General features: G+C 35.7%; 3 protein-coding genes across 12 annotated transcripts in view; 1 reads left to right on the forward strand and 2 right to left on the reverse strand.

The window, feature by feature from the left end:
* The window catches only part of Dh31-r (Diuretic hormone 31 Receptor), a 71,605-nt gene extending 59,267 nt beyond the window's left edge, over positions 1-12,338 (reverse strand). For 3 of the 9 annotated variants that reach the window (XM_070304321.1, XM_070304330.1, XM_070304327.1), the window contains exon 1: positions 879-950. Coding sequence is in view for 6 of the 9 variants with exons in the window: in XM_070304324.1 (XP_070160425.1) it covers positions 879-896 (18 nt within the window). In the remaining 3 variants the exon portion in view is untranslated. The other 6 variants (XM_070304329.1, XM_070304328.1, XM_070304324.1 and 3 more) reach the window with 5 other exon arrangements.
* Positions 12,339-14,199: 1,861 nt separating this feature from the next.
* L(2)05287 (WD repeat-containing protein l(2)05287) lies at positions 14,200-25,395 on the reverse strand. 2 transcript variants are annotated; one of them, XM_070304316.1, is made up of 15 exons: positions 25,080-25,393; positions 24,792-24,993; positions 24,511-24,695; positions 24,265-24,384; positions 23,991-24,178; positions 23,705-23,863; positions 23,429-23,622; positions 23,133-23,317; positions 22,888-23,051; positions 22,615-22,795; positions 22,332-22,510; positions 21,986-22,158; positions 21,661-21,846; positions 16,836-16,954; positions 14,200-16,733 (listed from the first exon to the last, which is right to left on the reverse strand). In XM_070304316.1, exons 1-15 carry the CDS (start codon positions 25,175-25,177, stop codon positions 16,541-16,543), a joined length of 2,526 nt encoding a protein of 841 aa, XP_070160417.1. In that variant the 5' UTR covers positions 25,178-25,393; the 3' UTR covers positions 14,200-16,540. The 2 variants fall into 2 exon arrangements, with proteins under 2 accessions (XP_070160417.1, XP_070160418.1); XM_070304317.1 differs by lacking the exons at positions 14,200-16,733; positions 16,836-16,954 and adding an exon at positions 18,856-20,775 and having other exon boundaries at positions 25,080-25,395.
* LOC138937757 (uncharacterized) lies at positions 14,955-18,625 on the forward strand. Its single transcript, XM_070304331.1, has one exon. The coding sequence runs from the start codon at positions 15,086-15,088 to the stop codon at positions 16,367-16,369; it is 1,284 nt and encodes a 427-aa protein (XP_070160432.1). The 5' UTR covers positions 14,955-15,085; the 3' UTR covers positions 16,370-18,625.
* Positions 25,396-25,857: the final 462 nt, after the last annotated feature.

Consider the following 25,857-nt stretch of genomic DNA (forward strand, 5'->3'; position numbering starts at 1 on the left):
TTGAATATTTTATTGAAATATCTTATTACATAAAAAGGAGAAAATATTTTACGCGCTACGTGTATGCTATAAGGGAACAAAAATTAAAAAGTAAAGGAAAACGAAAATAAAATTGGATGAGATCAAGACCGAAAATAACAAGATTTCGACGTTGAATTATGGAACGAGCTTCTTTATTTACTGGCTCAGCTACCTTGCGAACTCAATCCAAAGTTTTTTTTTTTTTTTTTTTTTTTTTTTTTTTTTTTTTTTTTTTTTTAATGAAAAATTGTTTACTCGATATATATATATATATATATATATATAATTGTTTACTCGATATTTATTTAAATAAAACTCAAAATGAATTAATTATACAATACAATATATAAAATACGTTTTCACCGTATATTTTTAAATATAATTAATTCATTTTGAGCTTTATTTAAATAAATATCGAGTAAACAATTGCGAATTTGCAAAAGCAATTTTAAATCTGTTCTTCATATTCTTATCGCATATTTAACGCGAAAAAGAAATACAATATTGATATCATTGCCGTATTTAGGCGAAAAATTTAAAAAAAAAAAAATTGAAAATGCCTATCATGATTGAATTTTCTATGAAAACTTTTCCTTTAGTATTCATTTGGAAAAAGTTTAGAAAAGTCGAAAGTTATTCGCATTTTGATAGGGATCGATAAATGCAATTCATTCTTATTCTTTGTAGTGAAAACCGAATAATTTGTGAATATATTTCTACGCAGAAAGAAAGCGAAAATAAAGGCGTGTACATACGTGCGTGCGCATCACGAAAAACTCAAATTCTATCATTTTCAAAATAACATTTAACAATAACGTCACAAACACGAGACATTTTATAGATATTGACTTACTAACCTCAGTTTGTATCTCCATGATTGGCGTTATTGGCAGATTGCAAAAATGAAATACCTTAGAATCCCACCAGACCTGGAACGACAAAAACGAATACATACAAAGATAATACGAAAAAAGCCTTATAATTATTATATGTTTAAAATAATTTCACGTTTAAGAAAAATTCTTTATACGCGTCAGAGATATTGTTCATAAGGCCGCAAATTATGAGAACATTTGTAAAATAAAGAAAAGAAATATGTAAAGAAAATATATTTTTTATCGATAAAAGGGAGGGGAAAAGAGAATATTACGAGTAACAAAAGAGAGAGAGAGAGAGAGAGAGAGAAACCCGCTAAATAGTCATTCCTTGCACTTTTGTATATTAGAAAATATTCTTTATTTTAATTCGAATTATATATCTGAATAGAGGAAACACGATAAAAACAACTTTGCGGCGAACGTGAAGCATCTAATGATGCCAGGCTGAAATGATAAATGTAGAGCGATATATGCGATCTACAATATATATACGGAAAAAGAGCGAACGCATTACGTAAGCGTCGTGTTCGTGGTCTGACCACGATTTATTTTGAGAGGGACGCGGACCGACTTGGAGTCACTTCTTTCGAATTCGATATGCCGTCTGTCCCAATTTTTACCCGAGTTGCGAAACCGAGCCGATATTTTCGCGTCCAATTTTACGCCCCCGCAACTATTCCCATCATTTATCTCAACCCTCTCGCATCTACGCGTCGGGACAAATCGATTGAACTCTCATTCTATTAAGATCAGCAGGTGGTAAAAGAGTGCTTTCCCGCTGAACGAAACTAATCGTAAGTCTTCGATGTGAAACCATTCTGCGCGATCAACCGCGAAGGTCGCGAACGCGATTGATAGCTCGTCGATCGATAGGAGACCGATCGTTCCTCGACAACTATCAACCGACGAGCTAATGGCCGAGGCTTATCGAGCTTGTGGACAACATAAGATTAATCGATCGTTGGTAGCATTTTTTCGTAACTTTAGAAAGTAACGGAAAAAAGATTTCATATACTAATCCGAAACGCACGCGATCTACTTGCTTTGCTATCAAATGAAATTCGTTATTGTGAGAGCGATCAAAAGTAAAATATGCACAAATATTATAACGCGATATAAATAATAAATAATGTAAATGTAACATATGATACATTTAATTATAGTAAAAATCAACGTAAAAATATAAATATAATATAATTTAAAGAGATAGCGTAAAGAAAAATATGGAGGAAAATTATTCGATGGTTTTAAAAGGAAATAAATGCAACGTTCAAAGAGCATACTTTTGTTATTTAGATTGCGCGCAGCTTAAAATACAGTGAACTTTTCGTAATGTATATTTTTTGTCGCAGTTATTTCTATTCGCGTTTTCAAACGCGTTCTGATGGTTTTGAATTCGACGTGTACCGAAATGCCCGAGGAATTGTGACTTTCCGCATGTTATCTGGCGCCTGGCCAGCTTTCCTACGCATTAACGATCGTCCACGGCTTTCCAACATATGAATCTATCTCTAACCGACGTATCAACATCCTGTATCCTGTAATACAATATATGGCGATCGCACGACATTTCCGAATAAGATCGTACGACAAGGATATGTAAATACGATACGCATCGAGTTTGCTCGCGCATTCGTTCACGCGAAACCCTAAAAATTCCTTCATTCAATCGTTATTAAATTATCAGCTGTTGAATTTCTCCGATCAATTGCGAATAATACGCGACGAACGATAAAACGCAGCGCAATTCCGCGTTTGGTTGTTGAAGCGTGTAAAATTTAAATTCTCCCGTCCTTCCCTCTCTTTCCCTCTCCACCGGATTATCAGAAGAGAAGAGTTTAAAGAGGCACGTGAACTGCCCGTTGTGTTTTTAATATATTAAATTAGATAATTTCGTTTATGTTTTGAGTAACGCGTTTCAGTGCATTTCAAAAATTTCATAAATTCAAATTATGTCGTTCCATTCATCGCACATTCAAAATTTTAATATTATTTCGAACAATATTAGTATCTCCAAGTTTCATCCTGTATGTGACATTTCTATCTCGATCCCTCCGCGAATATAAATAATATTTCACGCGTACGTGTCTCTTTTTGCGACTTGAAAAATTTGCAAGTCGGAATCAAGTCAACTGGCATATGCTGATGGCGAAAAAAATTCTTTTCGCGAGGAATTCGACGAGGAGTTCACCCAGGCATCTCTTTTCTCTTTCCGTATATATGGCAAGTCCAGCGTGGAAATCTCACGGTCAAGTCTCTCGCGGCCGCACCGTGTGTATCTCTATGAAAATAGAATTTACGACGATGGCGGTCAGCCAACAAATCATTCTAGTCTAAGTCTGCGGTCCATCGGTATCGATCTCCCTTCTCGCCTCGGCTAAATCGGCGGATTCGTAAACACGTGAATTAAATTAGACAGGCCGTTAGATTACTCGAAAGGATATAGCCGGATAGAGGGACGAGCCCTTATTTTCGCAGCCGGTATCGTCTTTTACTCGTCATCCGTCCCGATGTACCGTCTTCTCGTCATCGATGGTTCGCCATTCATGTATATACAAAGTGGATCGGTGCGTTCGCGCTCCGTCGTCGTGTTTATTCCGAGCCTTTGACGAGCGGTGTATAACCGACAGCCGACAGCTACACCTACGTCAAAATCCTCTCTTGGTACCGTTGCGTCGCCGGTGCCGTCGTAACGTTCCATTTCGTCGCGCGTTTGTTAAAAGTATCGCGCAGTTTATTTACAAAGTGCCTCGCGCACGCGTAACGGCTGCTCCTTTCAAAGGGAACCGAAGGGAAAAGGAACAAAGTGAGCAAAATCAACGGTCGTTTTACTATATAGAGTCGATACTTTCGATCCAAGAATTTCGAGATTTCCGTCTCTCGACTCGACTTTGTTTTATCAAAAGTTTAAATTGGTATTATAATTGATTAGAGATTGATATGAAAAAATTATTAAATCCAATTTATACACAATTCCCGTAGCTAAACCCCCGCGACATTTACGATGGAGGGTTGACGAAAAGCTGGCGAGCGCGAAACGCGATCTCCTATAAAGCGAGGAAGGTCAGCTCCGAGTTGGTCGTAGAATCTATGATCGCGACAATATCCGACGTGTGCGTGTATGCGCGCGCATCCAGAGGACTCTAACAATATGCTACACAAAAGCTAGACGTAGCGTGTCCGAACGTATATATATTTTAACTAACCGCACCCCGCGACAAGATACTTTGAATAACAATTACCAAGTCTCGAAACTCTTTAGCGTTTCGAGACAACAAGATACAGATATTTCTACGCTATGTTTTTATGCATTAGCTCCCGTTGCAATAGTCTCGTAGCAATTATTATCGCTTGTTTCAAGCAAAGACGTTTCTCGTTCACCGCTCGAACGGATGCTGCCGGAGCCGCAAAGGAAGAAACGGCGCCGGCGCGACATAGCGGTGTCGTTAATACAATACTTGGCGAATATAAGTGGCTTCTTATGAAATTACTCTTTGTACACTGCTATGTTATATAGAAACAATTACACAAATTATATCTTATATCGCGCAAATTGCTCGAATTACCTATAATAGGTTATTGAATAAACGTTCACGTTAATTAAAATGTTTCGCCATTAATAAAATATAAACGGCGCTTCTCTCTCTCTCTCTCTCTCTCTCTCTCTCTCTCTCTCTTTCTCTCTCGATAAAATGATCGCCAGGATACTAATTGTCGCATTGATCGCTCGCGGTAATTAAAAAACGGTAATTATATCGTTTAAAACATAAGATAATAAAGTAGTAGCGCTCTTTCCTCTCATACGAAAATCCTCTTGTCACAAAAAGGATAATGATATTAATCGCGTGGAATGATGAAAATATTTCAATATTTAATAAATATTATGTAAATAGAGCACAGGGATAGATCGGATTTCAGCTCTTCATGGCGATAAAATCAAATTAATCGCAGCAACAATGATAATTAGATGATGCACGCGATATTGTAAACGTCGTGATGATATTAAAATATGTAACCAAGTGAGAAAGCATAAGAATAGTGTGCATTTTCTCGTTCTCGGGCGACACTTTGCGTTATAAAGAAAATTCCGTTAAAACCATCCGACCGGATTGATACGATATTCACGCGAAAATATAGATATCTATGTATATATTGTATATATATATATATATTTGAAAAACAATATATCGTATCGCTGCACCTATGCTTGTACATGTATCGTACAACAATCGTATCGGAAGACAATTTGTGTGGGATGCTATTCCCTACATATTTACTCAACTCCATTCGGCAAAATCTAGCGAGATACGTATACCTAAATGTATACCATATGTCGCGTGCGGAATATAAAAGCCGCGACACACGAGAGAGATTATAAACATAAACTATCGTAATATTAAATATGTCCGTCCGTCGATCCGTCCATGTGTAATACGATTCCCGTTGTACGCGATATTAATTGCACATTTGTTACTGTTCTCGTGGGGAGATAGGACGCATTTAACTATGGATTAAGGAGAAAGAAAAGTAATTATGTATATAAAAGTGGTGCGTGGAACACGATTATCCGATTAATACGCGCTTCGATATTTCATTACGTATTATATCGAAATCGCTTGATGCGATTTAAAAAAAGCATTCGCGCAGATAATACCGAAATGAGTATTACCGTTCTTTACCGTTTAAAAGATGTATCAAGCTACGATACATTGTTCGCATAGGATGCATTAACGAGAAAAAAATATAATTCTTTCTCGCGGAAAATATTTTTGTTTGTGTATTTAATTCCATTTATACATGTAGATATATTCTCCTATGTACAAAGCAAGAAACAGTTTAGCATATCACGAATATGCTGCGGAGCTCTAAATAAGAAAATGCTAAACGCGAATGGGTAAATATGCAAATATTATGCGCGTGTGAAATATGTAAAATTATGCGCTTATAGGTAAAGTACGTAAAAAGATAAAAATTATCGTTCAACAGGGTTGCAAACGCGTAGCTCTTTTCTTATTAAATCCTTTATCGGGTAACGTAAAGTATAGAGGAAAAAAAAAATAATCTAAGTCTATTTAAAAATGTTAAAACTTGATAGAATATAGGTAAAAGTATTCGATATCGTATATCTGCTAATTAGTTTATTGCGATAGAGAGCGAGAAAATTTAATGTCTTATTGAAATATTTTAAATAAAGCGACATATACACGCGCGTACAAGCTTTATTTGTATTCATTTTTCTTCTTCTCCGTGTTATACTTATATCGTATAATTTTGCGTAGTAGATAGCTCGTTTTCGGTCTCGTACTATCCCGATCTATCGAACAGCGTTGAGTTTTTCGCTTTTATAACCCGCGCACGCGTGTATACCGTTCATTTATATGTGTATACGGCGAAGCTCGGACATAGAACGTACACTCGCGCAAAGAGCCAAAGACCAAGGAGGAAGCGAAGGAAGGTCACTCGATAATGCCTCTCGACGACGTGGCCATTAACCGTGCGAGGAGGCGAAGAGGATGCGAGAAGCAAATATAGCACGAGGTTCTCGGTTCCGTGTTCCTGTGTTCGCTCGGATGCACGCCCAGTAAGGCATCAGACGTCCTACATCGATCACATCATCGGCCCTTTCGATACACGCGATAGGCCTATCGATATAGTAAATGGATTCGAGCGAGTTGCGCGTACGACGGCGAGAGAATAGATGAGACAGGGGACCGGCGCTCTTAAAAGATCTTCTTGTGTGTCATTTTCATCCTCGTCATTCCCCTCAAAGGATGAAAGATACAACCATTCTCCCCCTCTCTCTCTCTCTCTCTCTCTCTCTCTCTCTCTCTCTCTCTCTCTCTCTCTTTCTCGCACGCGTGCAAAGATTTACTTACGCATATGCGTATGTCGTAGCACATAAAGCATCCCGATCGTAAAATAGGAAGGTGGGAGATGATATTTTACTCTTCTTGCGAAGATGTAATTAAAGATGCAATTGCGCGGAAATAGCACTTTTTGAGGCTTCGGAATATTTTATGAGTACAAGTACAATACATATCTATAGAATAGCGCTAAAATGTACGCGCGTGTATGCGTGTGGTTAAGGATTATCATTTAAGTTTAAAATAATAACAGACTGTCACATATAGATAAATGTTCTGACAAATATTTTAGGGACAGTGCGTGTGACATGGAAATTAATGGACGCGATCTATTGATTAATTCGCGAAAAAAAACTTTTGCAAAGAGAATCGTCGGAAGTGGAAAAGTCACGGTCGTTTTTGTAATATATGTAAACATATTCGACGCGACATGTACTTGTCAGAGATATTAAAGTGTTAAATGTCAAAATGGCAAAACCTGTACTACTATCTATTATACTACTTTTTATTTGTCACGTAACTATTTGGTTAGTCGATAATAATAATCGCGTATTCTCTGTAGCAAAAAAATGATTTTGCCTCTTTTATTACTTCGTTTATACGTAACACCGAACATATATACAAAGGGACCAAATATATATATATTTTCGGTCCCTTTTCCAACATTTTCCCAAAACTATATCGTTATCTAATTAGTCTATATTTGTTCGACTTGTTTTATCGCGCCACGCGCGATGCGCGGTCTCTCCATACATATGCATGCGATAAATTGACTTTCTGAATAGTCGTGACAAAAGATGCAGCTGTTGCGGAAGCAGCGAGGAGACTGTTCGTCGCACAATTATTATTTACATGTTATCTACGACTCAATAAGTGATTAATAACATTACAATTAAATTGAACATTGGGATTACAATACGTCTTATTATTGACGCATTTGTCAACGGTAAGATACCATAAACTGTAATATTCCTCATTCTCGATTCAATCGCGATGGCGTACATGGCCATGGATTGTGAATTTAAAAAAAAAAAAAACATTTATTCTGCGCCGACAGAGAACAGGGAAATATCAAAGTGAACGAAAATACGCTCGATTTTATTATTATTTCGGTAATCACGCGCGGCGCACTGTTTAACGGCTTTGATATAACTCTCGACGATGGTCCATCGTTAGACAAATTTATCGAGTTAAGACGCGGGGGCGTCGTATTTCTCGAGCACCTAACTACATCGTAAATTAGACGAAAATACTGCAAGCACTCTCGTGAACGTTCGCGATACGCACGTACATACGTGAGATGTGAGATACAGTTGTGTGGCCAAAGTGCAAACAGAATCGCCCGCGCGGGAATTTTCTTTCCGAGAAAGTTGCTTGAAATATAGTGGACGTGGACTTTCTTTAGCTGCACTTTCCAGCCAGACATGTCGCGTCTATAAAATGAGACAGTGTATACCCGAGGCCTTGGAGGAAGGGAGAAGGGAAAAGAGACGCTCTCTGAGGGAAGTTTGAAGAAAAAAAAAAGCGCAGGGAAAATACATACATATAGATATAGAGCGTGGAAAAAAAATGAAACGTCTAACAGATAATATTAAATACGTTATTCATTACGTTCGAATAATTCGGAATCCTTTCTTCGCTGCAATATGAGATGAAATTATCTATGTGTGTATAGTTAGCGTTCGGAATATATTTGCAAAAATCTTACCAGAGAGAGAATACTCTATTCCTCTATAAGATGGAGGATCCTGCGTATACATCTAGCAAACGTAATTAATTGGAATAGGAAACTCGCGAATAGAAATTCATTCCATGAAATATCGAATTCGAAATTGTCGAAATGATGAATTAAATTTAAAATGTTTGAGTTATTTTCTATCCGCTTCCGCTCACATCTAATATCACTTTATATATTCCACGCGAATGATTATCTCTCCTCTACTAATTTTTTGTCAAAAATAGAGTGCAAAATTATGTGAGAATGAAGCAATTTATTCCAAAGTAATACGTATTGCGATCGTTATTAAAGAGATTAACTCTAGAGTTTTAGAAAAATTTAAATAAATAGAAAGAGTTAGGGGGGGGGGGGGATCTTGAAATATATTAAAAAAAGAATTCAAAGAGTTTTAAATTAGTTTTTGGGTTTAAAAAATTAAGAGAGAATCCATTAAAGGATTGAAGTTTTTTTTCCACTTGAACCATCTCTCCCGAGAATTATTTGGTGAAAGAAGTATTCACCAGTATGAAGGTGTATTCGTTAGAAATATAATGCGGAATGTCGTAAAGTGCATTCTCGACAATTAAATCCACGTTTTTAACGGCGACATTTAGCATTTAGAAGTTGTCTCATTCGTATTTTACTAAAACGTGGATTTTACGCAAATGGTACTTTGAAATGTATGATCGCGTGAGCGTTAAATAAGCTGCTAATCAATGTGACAAAGTACGAATTATATTCATAATTCGCTAAAAATACGCGATTGTTTATAATTCGAAATTTTATTTATCTCGCATAAAGATCGCATCTCTCATCGCGCAATGTCCTTGAATCGAGAGAGCCCAAATTTAGTGCTAAATGGATTCGACTATCGTCTTAAGTCATGTTTCATATTTATAAGGCAAGCTTATTCTTACTATATAAAAATATGCGAATCGTATAAAAATATTCGGCTCAAAACCTTATAACAATCGACGTCGAGTAAAGTGAAAATGTAGAAAATCATCTACCTAGTCAAAAATATTTTCTATGAAAACATGAAATTTGAAGAAATTAATACCTATTTTGCAACATTTTAATTGATAATATTTTTGGAAAGAATACATTAAAAATCTTCAGCTTCTCTATCTATTTTTACGTATTTAAGATCATTTTCATTTAATTTTTTTAGTATTATAAACGCAATCTTTATATTTATTACGAATGAAATGCCGAATTAGATCACTACATTTAACGCGAAATGCTCGCGAAATGCATAGGTAAAAAAAATATGGGCGCTGAAATACTTTCAATCTCTTTGAAGATTATGATATATATATATATATATATATATATATATATTATCCCTGTTATATTTATATAATTATATCTTATTACAATTGCTAATGCTTTCATAGCTCACGTTATCGATTTCAAGAATCAATTGCTTTTTAGATCGAGTTGCCATCTTAAAGAAAATCTATATAGTAAAAACAGTTTACACAAAACACACACACACATACACATTGCGTATTATATAACTTAAGATGCAAGCTTTCCAAAAGAACTTGTATTAATTCTTAACTGATCTAGTTAAGAAAAAGTTAAGCAAAACTTCGATATCATTATTTCTCGTGGAATCTTCATTATACAAATTATTGGAAAAAAGATTTAAAATGTTTTCTTTCTTTATCAGAGATTGAAATCTTAGTAAATAATTCTCTGTACAATAATTGGCTTAGAAGACAATTCTTTACGAACTAATGCTGCGCACACTTTTACAAATGTATATTTCAAGAGTTTGACTCTCTAAAGAAGAAGATTATTAAGTTCTTATATGAGACGCATGGAAGAAGAATCCAGCAAATCTCATTAGCTTTACATGAACATTATACAAACATTGTGTATTTCAAGTATCGTGAAATATCATCCAGTTTCTCGGAGTGTGTGAGAAAAAGAGTTATTAAGATTACTCTCATAGAGCGCACGGAGGATCCAGCAGAATCATTAGTCTTACGTAAGCAAACGCGTTGCAAACGCGTTTTTCTCAAACACGCCATTTATTTTCGTTAGAGAAAAAAGAGAAGTCATATTGCGAGATTAGCACGCGCGTGATGCGTGATCCGATAAAAGCGTCGAGGGCCGAGGATTTAATTCACGAAGAAGAGACCGCGCGAATAATAACCTTTGGATTACCGTACGTACGTATAGTATTATTCGCACGGTAATTGTACACACAGCATATCCATTTGAATAATTTCATCTAGGCGACAAGGACGTGTACTCACCAGGGACGTACTTGTGCTCTAGGTGCAGCCGCGACAATCTCGTCCAATGACGGCTCGTCGATGACAGACGTCGGGACGTCGGGACGTCGGGGCGTCGGAGCGTCGGGGCGATCGGGGACAATTGAGGGGCGTATCTCTTATCGTTCTAACGTCCAGGGATCGTAAATATGACGATCGGCTTAACGGCCCGAAGAAGCCCTCGCGTGCCGCTCGCCATCTCGGCCCCCGCCCCAACCCGGATCGCGTTCGATCGCCGTCATCGGGACGGAGATCCCCGATTCCCGATTCTCGATTCCCGTGTTTCTCGATCGATCGATGGGTCGTCTCGTCCCTCGTACCTTCTTCGGTTATATTAGTTGACGCAACCACCGCGCGATGATTCTACGAGCTTCGCTATAAACTTCGCGAGGGAGTATACACGAGCCTAACGAAGCACTTTGCGAAACTTTTAATTATTGCCGGGAGACATTCGTGAGAGAAAGAGGGATATATAGATGATCCCTCTCAAGTGTAAACTTTCTAACCTCTCTAACCGTTTGACTAATTTGTATGTTTATTTTAGAACGCCTCTGTAAACGTAATATACCATACATATACACGGGGGACGGTCGGCTGTTTTATGAACGAAACACTTTGATTGTCTCGACGTTTCTCGACGCATCGATGAATCGATGCTGGTATTTAAATCCTATATATGTTAATTGCCGCTTCGCGGAGCGAAGATAGTACCGCGCGATAACTGACGAACTGACGGACTGACGGCTAACGGGTGACGGGAAGCCGCGAGTGGACGCATTTCGCGGCATAAAAATGATTCAGCGTTGCCAACACTTATTAACAAAACTTATTGATACCGTTAAAAGTGAAAATAAAAACTCTGCAATAATATATCGCGCTTATTGAGATAAATACCGATATCATTGAACGATAATAGAAATGCGATGATAAAAATTGACAAGATGTAAATCGCTAGAAGAATATATTTCGCACCGAATCCTGTAAGATTTTAACTTACATTCGAAAGCTATCTTTGAAGGAAAGGATCACCTCTCGACTAAACGGCGTTCCATCATGATCCGCGTATACGTATAGTAGGAGAAATCGAATCTTGTCACTCGCGAGAAATCTTATTATCCCGCGCTTTTCTACATACGTGCAATATATATATATATATATATATACAACGATGACCGGATTCGTAATCGTAATCGTTGACGGCCACGACACGAATACGTAGCGCTCTGCTTTCCTGAGACCAGCGTATCCTCACGCGTATCCTCGAAGCCACGTTATCGTAACACGAGACACGAGACGCGAGACCAGACTGTCCTCCCAACTCCCAACACCCAACACTCGGCACTCTTTTGGCGCGATTCGTTCCCCTCGCGGCCAAGTTCAGAGTTCAGAGGGCGCGCGTCCTTTCTCCTATCGTCGCGCTCCCTTTTTATCGCGCAGATATTACAAAGCGATACCGTCTTGGCGCAACTTGCGTACCGGCGGCAAACAACCGTTGACACAATAACAAGGACGGAAAAAAAGGACGAGCGCCATACCTGCTTGAAGAGTTCGACGAAACACGCGGACGCACAGCTGCCACTAAACTCCTGCTCGAGCGGACGCGAACCAAACGTCAATTCGAAGTGCGCGCGCCGCCGAGAAACTGATAGCGATGAATAGACAGCCCCTCGTCGATGATGACGACGACGATGTCCCCCACGATCGCCGAATAAAACAGTCCCGCAGACATGCTTTCCACCCCTCACCCCCATCCTTTCCTTTCTTCTCGTAAATTTCTCTCAATTATTTTCCTCGCAAGAAGACGATTGAATACTATACGCAAAATTTTATTGTTAAAAAATGCGCGAAAACTTTAATAATTAATTTGTACTCTGATTAATGGAGATGATGACTCGTTTAACATATGGTATGTTACCTTGTTTACATTTTTATTAGCGATGCAAAATGTACGAAATTGTCGGATTGCATAATAATATTGTATTATTAGAGAAATATCTGGGAGAAAAACGCAACGGTCACTTTCACGATAAATTAACTTTGCTAAAAAACTTATTTGCAGAAAAATCGAAAATGAAGATCGCTCTTTGAGAATTTCTTATACTTTATAGCTTCTTATGACGTTAGTATAGTTTCGGATACTAAAATAATTGACAATTTCTTTAATTGCAAGAATACTTATCCGATTAAAGATTTCTAAATTATAAACGCATGTCTTTTTAACATTGTATGTTAACAGGATATTTTTTTTCTCTTTATTTTACCGTTCAAATAGCGGGGAGAGGGGGGGGGGGGGGGTTTAAGGAAAGAATATTTTTTCAAAAAAAGTCAATACATTTACGCCTTATGAAGAAAAGAAGGTAGATAATGTACTTGAAAGAAACACACAAAATAGAATAGTTCAATATAAGAACTGTCAAAAGTACATTAAAAATTTTATTTTTTCTAGTCATATTTTCTCTCTTGAATTTTCTTGCGTTTATCTATTAAAAGCTTGTAATATATCAAGGTTCTTTTCAATAATCGCGAGTTCTAAACGTTCTAAAACAATTGCGACAATACGATGATTTTTAGCATAATACGAGGCAATAAAAGTATCGTTGCCAAACGCGTGACAATATATATAAAAGCGAATTCTATAAAACTATAGAAATACAGAGAGGATTAACTTTATGGAAATATAAAATAGCATAATTCATTTTTGTATGGGTAAAACAATGTAGCCAAAATTATTTACATTATTTTGTTCTCCGAACATGCGTCTACATGTGTACTCGCACTTGAGTACATATTGAGTATGTGTACTGAAAAAGTAATGCGTACAAGTAATAATTTAATGATCATCTATCACAGATCTTTTTTTTGTGTGTATATATATACATCACTATATATTTAATATCCGGAATAATCTCGAAATATCAGTATCATTAATACAAGATCAAATCACAAAATGAATAAACATTTTATCCGTATCTGTGATGTAAATTGGTCAATTAAACGAATTCGTGATCGCGATGAGTATATACATACACATATAATTAATTATAATAAATATATGATACATGCGATATTATACGCATGTGCATATTTGACTATATCGAGAATCTTTTACGAAGTATGCTACATTATCTATTGCTGTTAACATTATTAGCTGCTACTGACATTATCGACTGTTAATATAATGCAAGTTTAAACTTCGTCAACGAAAGTTCCTGAAACGAATTTAAAAACCGTAACGTGTTCTCATTTCCATGAATTATTAATTAATTACAAATTAATAGCCTTAATTCACTTATTACATAATTTATGGATATATGTGTATATAATATGCAATGAATTATATTAATAATTATTTTAATTAATTGCACTAGCAAAAAATTGAGCGAGAGTTATAAAATTATTAATGTATACATTACTCGCGTACACACTTAATAAGCTGTTGTTACACTTCAAAATTTTAATGAATATATATTTATATAGCAATGGCTCATATATTCATATTTACCATAGTTGTTTTTTAATACATTAAGGGTAAAAGTTGACAAAAAATTACACAGCTCGGATCATTTTGCTTTTAATATATAAGGAAATTTAGATCAAACTCTAACAGATTTTCCAGCTGACATCACACCGTCGATATCTTATCGGAGTAATGCGTTGACAACGCAAGATTTAGTACGTCTATAAAAAGATCTTACCACTCCTTTAACATCTTTAACATTCTCCATCTCCAACATCTTTACAAATATCGTCGTGAAAATATGAAACTCTAAATTTTAAAAAAAGTTCTAATTTCGCGTAAAACTATGCATCTTATATACGCATATATTATGCCATCGGAATTAATATTAACAAGTGTCATGTAGGATAACGCCGCATGTGCCTTTTCTGCAATAGTTTCCATCGGTCTTCGGCCTTTCCACGGGAGCCAATATTCTCATTGTCAATCTCTTTGAGATACTGTATTAACTATTTGTTCATCGTGATAAAATCTTATAAATATTGACGATTCTTATCAATCTCTCCGTCTCCTTTATTACGATTAAAAATATACAATAAAGCAGATAATTTTGCATGATTCTTTCAAAGACTTGTAGCTTCGTTACATTACTGCATCGTATATATGTATGTGTACAAAAACTTTTATCAGAAAATACTTTGATGGAAATATGTCGTGCTGCATGCATGCGACAACCTAAGTCAGTTAATAAATTTATAATTTGATGCATTGTTGACAAATATGACGGATATAAAGGCGAAGGCTCTGTCCTAGTCCCAGTTACTTCTATTCGACAGCATACGGTGATAATTTACGGGAGAAGGATGTCTAATACCATCGTACAGATAAAACCGTCTCTTGAAACAAAAACTATTACTGATGCTGTTATCGAGAGTAATAATAGCATTTACAAATTATTCTCGTTTGAAGAAGTGAAAGAAGTAACGAAACGCGTATTGAACGACGACATCGCTGTGATGGAATATGCTATTCGACCGTATTCCGACGGCAAGCTCGGATTTCTCGGCTCTCATTACCGTCTCGAGGTAATAGCTTCGACGAAGAAAGAGGAAACCGTCACTCTCTCGCTCTTTCTCAAGACTATACCTTACGAAATACCCGAGCAAGCCGATTACGTGATAAAGAAGGGCGTCTTCGAGAATGAGATCAATTTTTACGGTGTCATAATGCCGTTGCTCCGCGAGGGATACCGCGGAAAGCCATGGGCGCCAATGTGCTATAAGGCGACAAACAACTTGATGGTATTCGAAGAGTTGGGCCGTAAGAGTTACTCGACGCGAAACAAGCTTTTCGATGAGACGCTCGTGCGCGCGGGTTTAAGCGCTATTGCGCGACTGCACGCCGCCTCTTTGTTGGCGGAGGCGCGTCTCGACGTACCCCTCAATCGATTGCATCCCGATGCTTTCGCGGAGAAAGGTTTCACTCGTGACGAGATGACGCGAACGTGGTTGGAATCGGGCTTCGACATGGCCGCGGCCGTAGCCGAACGTCAAGGGCACGATCCCCATCTGATACGCACGGTTTGCGAACGGATATATGACATTACGGAGCCGTCGTGCACGAAGACGAACGTGGTCAGTCACGGAGATCTCTGGGCCAACAATCTTATGTTCAATGACGACGTGCCACCTAATTGTTTGCTAGTAGATTATCAACTGTCGAGATACTCTCCCTTGGCGCATGACATTGCGCAGTTTTTGTATTTATGCACGGACCGAAGTTTCCGAGAAGCGCGGGAGAACGCGATGCTGCGGCATTATTACGAGATATTATGCGAGACCCTAAACGCTCACGAAACGCCCCAAAAACCCGCCTGGTCAGAAGTGGTCGAGGGTATGGAAGAACAACGTTTAGGCGCCCTTATTACCGCGATACTCTACTTCCCTACGGTTTTGATGGATGAGAGTCTCGGCGCGCAAATCATGAACGATTCGGCGTCTTACGCCGAATACTATTTTCGAGATAGAAAGAAGTTTGTCTTGTCGAAAATGAAGAAAGACTCGGTCTACGAGAAAAGGATCAACGAAGCCGTCGTCGAAATAGCTGAGCTCGCCTCGCGACTAGATCAACTACCAAAACCGTCTTAAAATCAAACATGTAACATACATACAATTGATTGTTACGCGCATTCTAAATCCTTTCATTTCGTAGAAACGCTTCGTAATATTTCAATTAGCAAGTTAACAGGAAAAAACTCATTTGTCTCGAGAATTGATCAATTTATGGATCTCATCGTAACATGGCGATCTTTCTATGGATCAATGGACGATGTTGTCTTGATCGGGAAGAACAGTGGATAAAAAGGACCAGTCGTGATTGATAAGCTGTATGCTCAATTCGTCCGTATCCTCATCTTCGTTGGTTAGTGTGACCGCGGGTTTTGTCGACTGCGATATCTCATTATCGCTTAAATCTGACAAATCATCTCGAGCTGAATCGTCGTCACTGTCTCTGAAAAATTAGGAGAAGGTTAACATATGATGCTGCATGCAAGCGTTTAAGTACGATAACTTTAACGTAAGTAATTTGCAGTCAAGTTAATCGTATATATACCTAAAACATTCGGCGTTTCTTAAACGGTTTCTCGAGGATTGTTGCCCCGTCAACGACAAGACGAATGACGAGCATAGCAATTTCATCGGCGGCAAAGTGTGAGCCGATACGCTGAGCAACTGAAAAAAGAAAAAAGATAATAAACTTGCATAAGCAAAATAGAAACCGATTCGATTCAGAATTATCAGTTAAGAAAAAATTTTGTGCATAGATACTGATACATATTGATAAAGGTCGATAACCGTTCAAATAGACGATCGGCTGATTAGTTTTAAGGCTGACGCAACACATCTCCGAGTGAAAATTTGTGCAATTCCCGTAATCTTCTACTTCAGATCTTCAGATCTAGGTTGATCCGTCTCTGTTGCAACCCACACGAATATTCTCCGTAACGTATGTTTTAGCGACAAACGAATATGTATATATATATATATATATATATATATATATATTACTCGACAAAAAGTATCGATCAAAATGTAGTAAAATGGATCAAAACATATGAGAAAGAATGTGAAAAGAATTTATATGTATGCGTTAATTCAATGTTGAGAAAAAAAATCATAAAAATAAGTAGTTTTGCCATGATTTCGCAACTACGTCTCCTCTTTTAATCTTGTCGCAGCGTAAAAATAACATATCGAGGTTTATATTTACCATCAAAAATTTTCATTCGAATGAATAAATATCTTCAAAAAATATAAGACTCGCAAAATTACATATTGTAGAATTACCGTAATATAAATATCTCCTTCATCAGACCACACACAAGAATTATTCTACGTAAACATCTCTTATCTCATTTCTTATGACGCGACAACAATTACATTGTTGATGCGTCTGAATCATGTATTTTTGCGTTTCTCACTTTTAGGATGATGCGAATGCGATGTACAGACTTCAGTCAAATTTCAAGGAACCGTATGATGACAATCGCGAAATTGCGAAAAACGACCGAGACGGTCGGAGAGTATAGTTTATTATCGTTACAATTGAGACAATTACCAGAAGCACGCATAAAGTCTGGTCTTTCCTTACGCCTCTATTCTCGTAGTAACGCGATCATTAGTAGAATATTTGCGCGTTAACAATAGGTTAAACGTGGAAAAGAAGACATCCCACTCGCTATTTTAGCGCAATAGCGTTATTTTTAGCGCGCAAGAAAAAATTAAATCTCTCACAATCTCTATTTAATGCGAATGATACTTTAACGACTATAATTACTTGAATATTAAAATAATAATATGTCCTGTATATGAATGGAAAGAGAATAAGAAAATAAAATAAGAACTTTGTAATTTCAGTGAAAATATGTATCATAAGACACAAACATTGAAAAGTTTTAATAGTCGTTACAAGAATTAAAGAAATCTCGTAAAATATTGATAACACGATATCAGATCGAGACAGATCGATGTAAATTTTACATTCTATACTGCTGTGACATTTTATTAGCAGGTGTCAATGGCAACAGTCGAGACGGTTGTCGAAGAAGATAAGACATTGTTCCTGCTGGCCTGGTTTTACGTTTGCGACCAATCCGAGACAATTCTGCGGCATCGTTCGCTATGCGAAAGGTGTTTTATTGTGCAATCAACGTTGGCGAAATATTTCGAAAACCAGAAACGAGAATTTTATTTTTGTAATGTCATTTATCATCAGAGTGATATTTTTTTATGAGATTAACGTTTATCTGCATGGAGTCACTTGAGCGTTTATAAATTATTTCAATCCTTTTAATAATGTATCTTTTGCGTGATGTCAAAAAATTTTTAATCGTGTTGACCAATAAAAATGTTCAAATCTGAGTAATTACAAACAAGAAATTATTCAAGATTCACTTATATACTTATAAATGCTATATGAATACGTGCTATAATAAACACATTGTTTATTAAAAAAAAAAAAAAAAAAGAAAAGAAAAGAAAAGAAAAAGAAGACCTATACTTTTATCTAAATGAAATATCTAGATAAAATACTAATCTTGTTATACTAATCTTGTAATATTAATCTTGTTATGTGTGAGATATTTCCCCAATATTGAACGAAATGCTTTAATTAAAATAAAACATATCCTCTCTCTATAATCTCCTCATTATGAATGAATCGGAAATGGATTCAACGATCCAGTTCTTGCTCATCGTCAATCGTATTCAAGGATATGCACTTGAAATCAGGAAAATACCTTGTTTTCATCAGGAATGAATAGCGACAATGTTGCCTTTAAAACGCGTCCGCGTCTCTGATAGCAGTGGAATAACACGTTACGTCTCGCGTGTAACTAATTTCGATAAATTCCTCGGCATGAGATATTTCACAAGTTTATTTTCGAAACGGATTAATTATTCGACACGGACGCGATACATCCGTTACATCGAGCGACCGGCATTCGTCCTTATCTGCCTTTTCCAATATATTCCGAACCGCCTCACTCCGTTCAATTTGTTGGGCCACTTTCCGCCCACGCGAAGAAAAGGCAAGACGACTGATAACACTCATCGTCTCGCAAAATGTTAAAATCTATACATATAAGAATACACAATGAATAGGTACTCTATAGCGTGCCGAAGCTATAGATATAGTTTGCGATACAGCTGTGACGCGAGAGACATAGGATTTCCAGCGAAGTTTGCGAACTGTTGTTCAGTAGTCCTAAAGGGACGACAAATAGAACGCCGTGAGAGGGTGGGAGTTTCTATATTAAATCATGGCGAGACTTCTGTTGAAAGCCAGTCGTCCGCGGAGCGTTGGGACACACGTGAAAGATCTTTTCCGCTGTCTCTCGATTATTTCACCGAAAAAGATTACCCGACTATAATTTTCCGCTTACAATCTTCGTTGTTGTATTGTCTGAACGTGGTGGTTTATCGACCTCATCGTTCGTGTTGGATACAAAGGCTGGGTACTACCGTTAATACAGTTCTGTGAAAAATTATGACGAATAAATTTAAATTAAAATTGTTTGCTTATTGAAGGAGAAGGCTGTTCGAGAAGAATTTGATTGTGAAGAAAAAGCTGACTTGGGAAGATATCGAGAGAAATCCAGAATCGAGACTCCTTTAAGCGTCTCGCCAGAAGAATAGCCGGTTTCTTGAAGATGAAGCTGACTGGATTAAGATTGGTGGCGTTCCTGTTTACAACAATATTATTTGTAGCGGCTGTTTTCGGATATCCTGCTAGTAACAGCGAAGCAGTAAGTACTGTATCGCAATATCTCATCACATTAAACGGGAATTGATATTGAAAACGATACGGAGCCTGGAATTTATGCGGATTGAGCTTAACAATTTTCGATCATCGAAGGTTTCGCTGATGTAACGCGCACGAATGGCGCACGATTCCCTTTTCTCACACCGAATATCAATTATAAGAACTGCGACTCTCCATTGTTCTCCATTGTAGACACGTGGGATGTACATAATAATGTCAAAACTATAAGTGGACGTTGGTCGTTGAACGTTCCTCATTAAATCAATCTTTATTTGTCCGAGAGTACGACGATGTATCTAATCATATTAAGCCGTAGGTGATAATCTTGTAAACAGGAAGACTTTCGCCAAGACTCTTGATCTTTTCAGAAGCCGTTCGATCTTCGATTTCGATTAATGCAACTGGTTGTCATTATATCGGATAATTGTCCTTTTACGTCGGATAGTCTATTTTTTTCCTTCTTACATTAGCAATTATTTTCTTAAGTCACGATAACATTTTTTTTTTGTTTTTCTTTGTTAAATAATCCTAATAATTCTGTTTAAGCTATACAATTTGCAGGCGATCGAGAACATGAGGCAGATTCCACAATGGCATTGTCTCCGTTATAGAAAGTTCGATTTTGTTCGTCGCTGTCGGAATTATCGTTTAGGAAGAAGGCACTGACAAATGGACATTCAATATGACCCACGATTGACATCCGCGATGTTTTACGCCAAACTTCGTCGTCCTGTCGCGCAGAATATATCATTTCAAGTCCTTAAGCTAAATAAGCTTAATAAGCTAAATAAGCTTAAGTTTATTTAAATTATATATTTTTAGACTACAGATATGACACGTAAATGCATTCATGTTAGAAAACAGAAACAGCTGATATTATTTTTTTCAATTGAAAAAAGCTGTATTAAGTACAATTGACAATCATGACAAATAATATTCTTGGTTATTTAATTTTTATATTGATAAATCTTTATCTTTACTTATCTATAATTTCGAAGTTTTCATAGAGTATAAAAAAATTTATTTTTTCATCCATACATTCCAAACTATGCATGAATTATTAGAAATTGAAATAGTTTTTATATCATCTCTTTTAAGAATATGTATAAATAACTTATTTACACAAATTGTGTTATTTCATATACTTTGTCAAATATCATTTTTTTTTATATTTACATTAGATTATTTTAATCTGCAAAATTTATTTTGCAAATTATGTCCGTCTATTTACTTAATGTAAACTTGATCTCAATTATATTGAAATTTTCCTTTTATTATCAACAAACAACAAATAAATGCTATTTTTGTTGTATCATTGATAATATTGGCATATCACGCTGTGCAGGAATATCATATAATAGATAAACATAAGAAGAATAAGAATTCTACAAGTCGCGGATATATTTCAAATAAATCAGACAAAACAGATTATAATACTGTCTATTTGAACTAATGTTAACTGCTATCTGTTTCAAATAGAAATAATCTTTAACAAATATTTATTATTAAATAAAATTTTTAGATATCCCAAATTTAGAAAATTTCTACATGCAGTGCGCGACAATTGTAGGAATCTCTGTATAAAACAAATTTTTAAATTCAAAATTCCACTTACTTCTTTTACCATCCCTTTTGCCAATGTGCCAAGATGTTCGTGAACTTGTGCGATAGTCTGCTCTTTGCTCGAAGATATTTGAGTTGCTATAAAGTTGGAGAAAGCAGTCAGTGGTATGGTTCCCTTATTTGAAAGAATTTCTAAAGAAATAGCCGCTTCAGATTCTGGCTCCAATGTGAGCAATTCCTAAACAGAATGCAATATATTGTATAATAGAATACAGGACAGATATTATATTTTCAACTTAATGCAATTCGCATATACATACATACATACATACACACATATATATATATATATATATATATATAAATTTGACACATACTTGATTTGAATCCAAAAAGAATAGTTGCGATTTTCGTTGCCATTGACCAAATGAAGGATTGCGTTTTTCCTGTAGATGAGGTACAAAAGTAGCTGCCAATATGAAACTGGTACTCTCGATAAGACACGTTTTCTTATAAACAGGTGTCGCGCTTTGTGGCGTAAACACGTATACTAAAAAGACGTGAATTATGTTTATATTAGGAAAATGTATTATATATATGTATTATACAATAACACATGACGGATTACAAGATAGATTAAAAAAAAAAGTGTTTTCAAGATAATTATATCTTTAGTAATAAAACAAATAGTATATAAAAAAAGCTTATACAATTGAAACATACATGAATTATCAGATGTAAATGCTGCCATGTACGTCGATTTTGGATCGTATGTGAGACTAGCAACATTCAAGGGTACACTCCATGTTATAGCAAGAGTTAAAATATTCCAAACTGTTATATGTTGCTGAGATGCAACTACTACAAGATGACAAACCTCGTGTTTGCCAAATTCTATTCGTCTATTATAAACATTTTAAGATAATTATAATATTATTATATTTTGTATTTAGCTAAGAGTATATTAATCAATAATGTGACAATATTTTACTGTCTCTTGACTTACGTTATTGGATGATTATACTGAGAATGTGTAAGACTGGATTTTAATTCGCAACTTTCAGGTATCCATATAGTTAGAGTAGAATAAAAACCAATAGCTAATAAAGAACCATCCATTGAAAAACCAGCATCTGTAGTAGCTAGATTACGATAGTCTCCTACTCCGTAACAATACCAATGTTGTTCTACAATAAATGCAATTATATCAAATAGAAAAATACTTTGCTCAATTTTAAAGAAGTATTTGTATTTCGTCAAACAATTCAATATAAAATACTTTCTACAGTAGACGATTTTCCTAAATTCCATAATTTAAATTTGTTATCCTTCCCAGTTGTGACTGCTAGCCATTCTCCATCGTCAAATATCGTATTTGGCTGAAAATGTAATGCATTTACTCCATTTTCATGAGGTAATTCAATGGATGTATTTAATATAAATCTAAAATGTAAAAAAATTATATATTGATATCGCGATTATGCTAAATAAATGCGGCAACCGATTTATGAAAGGCATTCTTACATCTGTTCATTTACATCATATATCCAAAATTTTAATCTAACTTCTATAGATGAAACTTTATCATTTCGTTCTTCGACTGTTACCATCCACGTGCCATCATGATTAAGAGCTATTTTTGTAACTTCAGTATTTACAATAATTACATCGCGTTCTTGGGTAAGAAAATTTTGTGCAGTTATATTAATCTGGAAAGTTTATAAATATTTATTCTTTTCATTAATTCTCATTTTCTGTTTTTTTTTTTTTTTTTTTTTTTTTTATCACTTTACCTTCAACATGCGATAAATTTTACTTACATTATACAATAGATTTTTTGTATGAGTGTTGTAAAATTGAACGTGGCCGGTCCGGCTATTTAAAACAAGGCTACCTGTCCTCGGATCGACAATAAGTCCCGCGGGAAACAAATCTTTGGACGACGAAGCAACGCCCCACGTAAAGTTTTGTATCACTGATGTCAATTTTCTTTGAGGGTTTACGATAACAATGCCTATTAAAATCAAATTGAGTAACAAATTGTTATAAACCTGCTATTATTAGGACACTTATAGTGAAAAACAATAAAGCTTTACCATTGTCTAAAGTTGATACAGCTACATATAAATTGTCAGGCGCAATAGTGAGATGTTTAATAGGTGCTGGTAATCGTGGAAGAAAAGACTTATGTTGTGGATTTGCTAAAGTCCATTTTACTAATACACATTCACCGCCACCTGTATACATGTGGCCACCTATAAAATGAGCAAATGTAGTTTAACACTAACTTACTAGCATACAATATACGAAAAAAATCATACAAAATGTCAACATTGTAACAATATATATATATATATATATATATATATATATATATATTACCTGATTTACTAAATACTATTTCCGTAACTGGCAATGTATGCCAATGAAATACAGCTGTATATGGTCTAGTTTGGAATAAACTTCTCCATACTACTACACGACCAGTAGAATCTCCTGTGGCGACACATTCTTCTTCTGGATGTCCCGCTATACAAGTAGGTAATCTATTTGGGTTGCCGGTCTTGTGTCTATATATTATTATATATTTAACATATAAGTATCACTTTCCAATGTGTATTAATTTAATATATACAATAGCTCAAAAAATTCTTACAGTTTATCGACTAAATTCCTAGCTGGATTTAATATATGTAAATTTTCATCATGTAAAAGCGCTATTAAATTCTGTCCATGGTTTCCAATTATATCAACGTAATACTCTCGCGAGTTCGTGCTAAAAATATAGAAAATGAATTATAAATGTTGTATAAAGTAAGAAAATGTTTAAGTATGCAATTATTTGACAATTTATTTTTTATGAAAAATGAAGAAAATAAAAAATAATTAAGAAATTTCTCACAAGATGTATATTGATTTCATGCACGTTCCATTTTCTATATCAAATAAAAGTATATATATTTTCTTCCCACAGTTAGAAAGATAAGTTATTAGCACTTGACATATCTCATTTCCTTGAAACGTTTTATACTTTGTAATGTGAAAAGTTTTAATTTTTGCCTTGTTATCTGTTACAGATTTTAATTGCTGCAAAAGTATCAAAGATATAAATATATATTCGCAGTATTTCTACATAGAAGTTCATACAAATACAAACAAACTTATGTTTAATTCAAATCTTACTAGTTTCTTAGTGATAATGCCACTTTGACAATTCCAGAAATCCAACTCGCCGTTTTCTGTACAACCGATAATAACGTTGGCATTATCCGTATGTACTATTATTCCAGCAATTCTGTAATTCGATAGCTCAAACTCTCGCACAAAATCTCCCGTTTGCGTGCTGTATACCCTTATGACATTCTTCCACACTATGTATAAAATTCTGAAAAAATATCCTCGTGTTACCCAATACTAATATCTGATGTATTTAATGAATCAATTGAAACGCGAAGAAATGGATAAACTTACTCTCCGTCGCTGGAAAAAAGTGGACGTTGATCAATTATACTTCCACCACCTTTTCTTTTCACTATTAAATCCTCCACATCAGAGTGTACAAATTCCATTTTTCTTCTTTTTCTCTATATTTATCTATAAATTTTCATTTTATTCAGAATACAATTTGTATGTTCTCTTTTTTTTTGTTTATTGAATAGTGCTTCCAATTTATAGAAACTATCTTTTTTCTCTTCTCGCTACCTAACCCTTTTTTAGAGCCCCCTTTTTATGGTCCTCATACATTGGATGCAATAGGCACGTTCGGCAGAGAAAGTGCTCAGTTATCATCTTGTCAACACTCGACGTTGATTTGTTGGTTCTAAAAGTAAGAACCAATCATCGATTGCTACTGAATGGTTTTCTCTGCTGAACGCGCTCAATGAGCTCTCATTGGATATCGCTCATTGTTCATCGCGTCCAGTGTGCGAGGGCCATAATGCGGCGTCTACAATAGAGATTTTAGGTCCTAAACCTTAAGAAATTCACCAATCACAGTCGAGTATTCTTTTCATACTTGACTGTGATTGGTCAATTTCTTAAGACTTAGGGCTTAAAATCTCTATTGTAGACGCCGCATAAAAGTTGGCCAAGTTTCTACTTTCGTCGCTCGTTTTCGTTGAATGCTTGTCCAGAGTGTAATGAAAAGAAAAGTGAGATCCAATTGTCCATGTTGCCGATTGGCTAATTTAAAATAGAACTCTTTGATTGATCAATTGTTTCTGGTTATTCTAGGCACCAATTGATATGA

Source organism: Polyergus mexicanus, unplaced genomic scaffold (genome assembly GCF_030449975.1).
Source record: "Polyergus mexicanus isolate NDT 795.1 unplaced genomic scaffold, iyPolMexi1.0 SCAF_11, whole genome shotgun sequence".
NCBI lineage: Eukaryota > Metazoa > Arthropoda > Insecta > Hymenoptera > Formicidae > Polyergus > Polyergus mexicanus.

Excerpts from the sequence above, each read along its gene's own strand:
- LOC138937757 (XM_070304331.1), top strand. The coding sequence starts at position 15,086 with ATGTCTAATACCATCGTACAGATAAAACCGTCTCTTGAAACAAAAACT.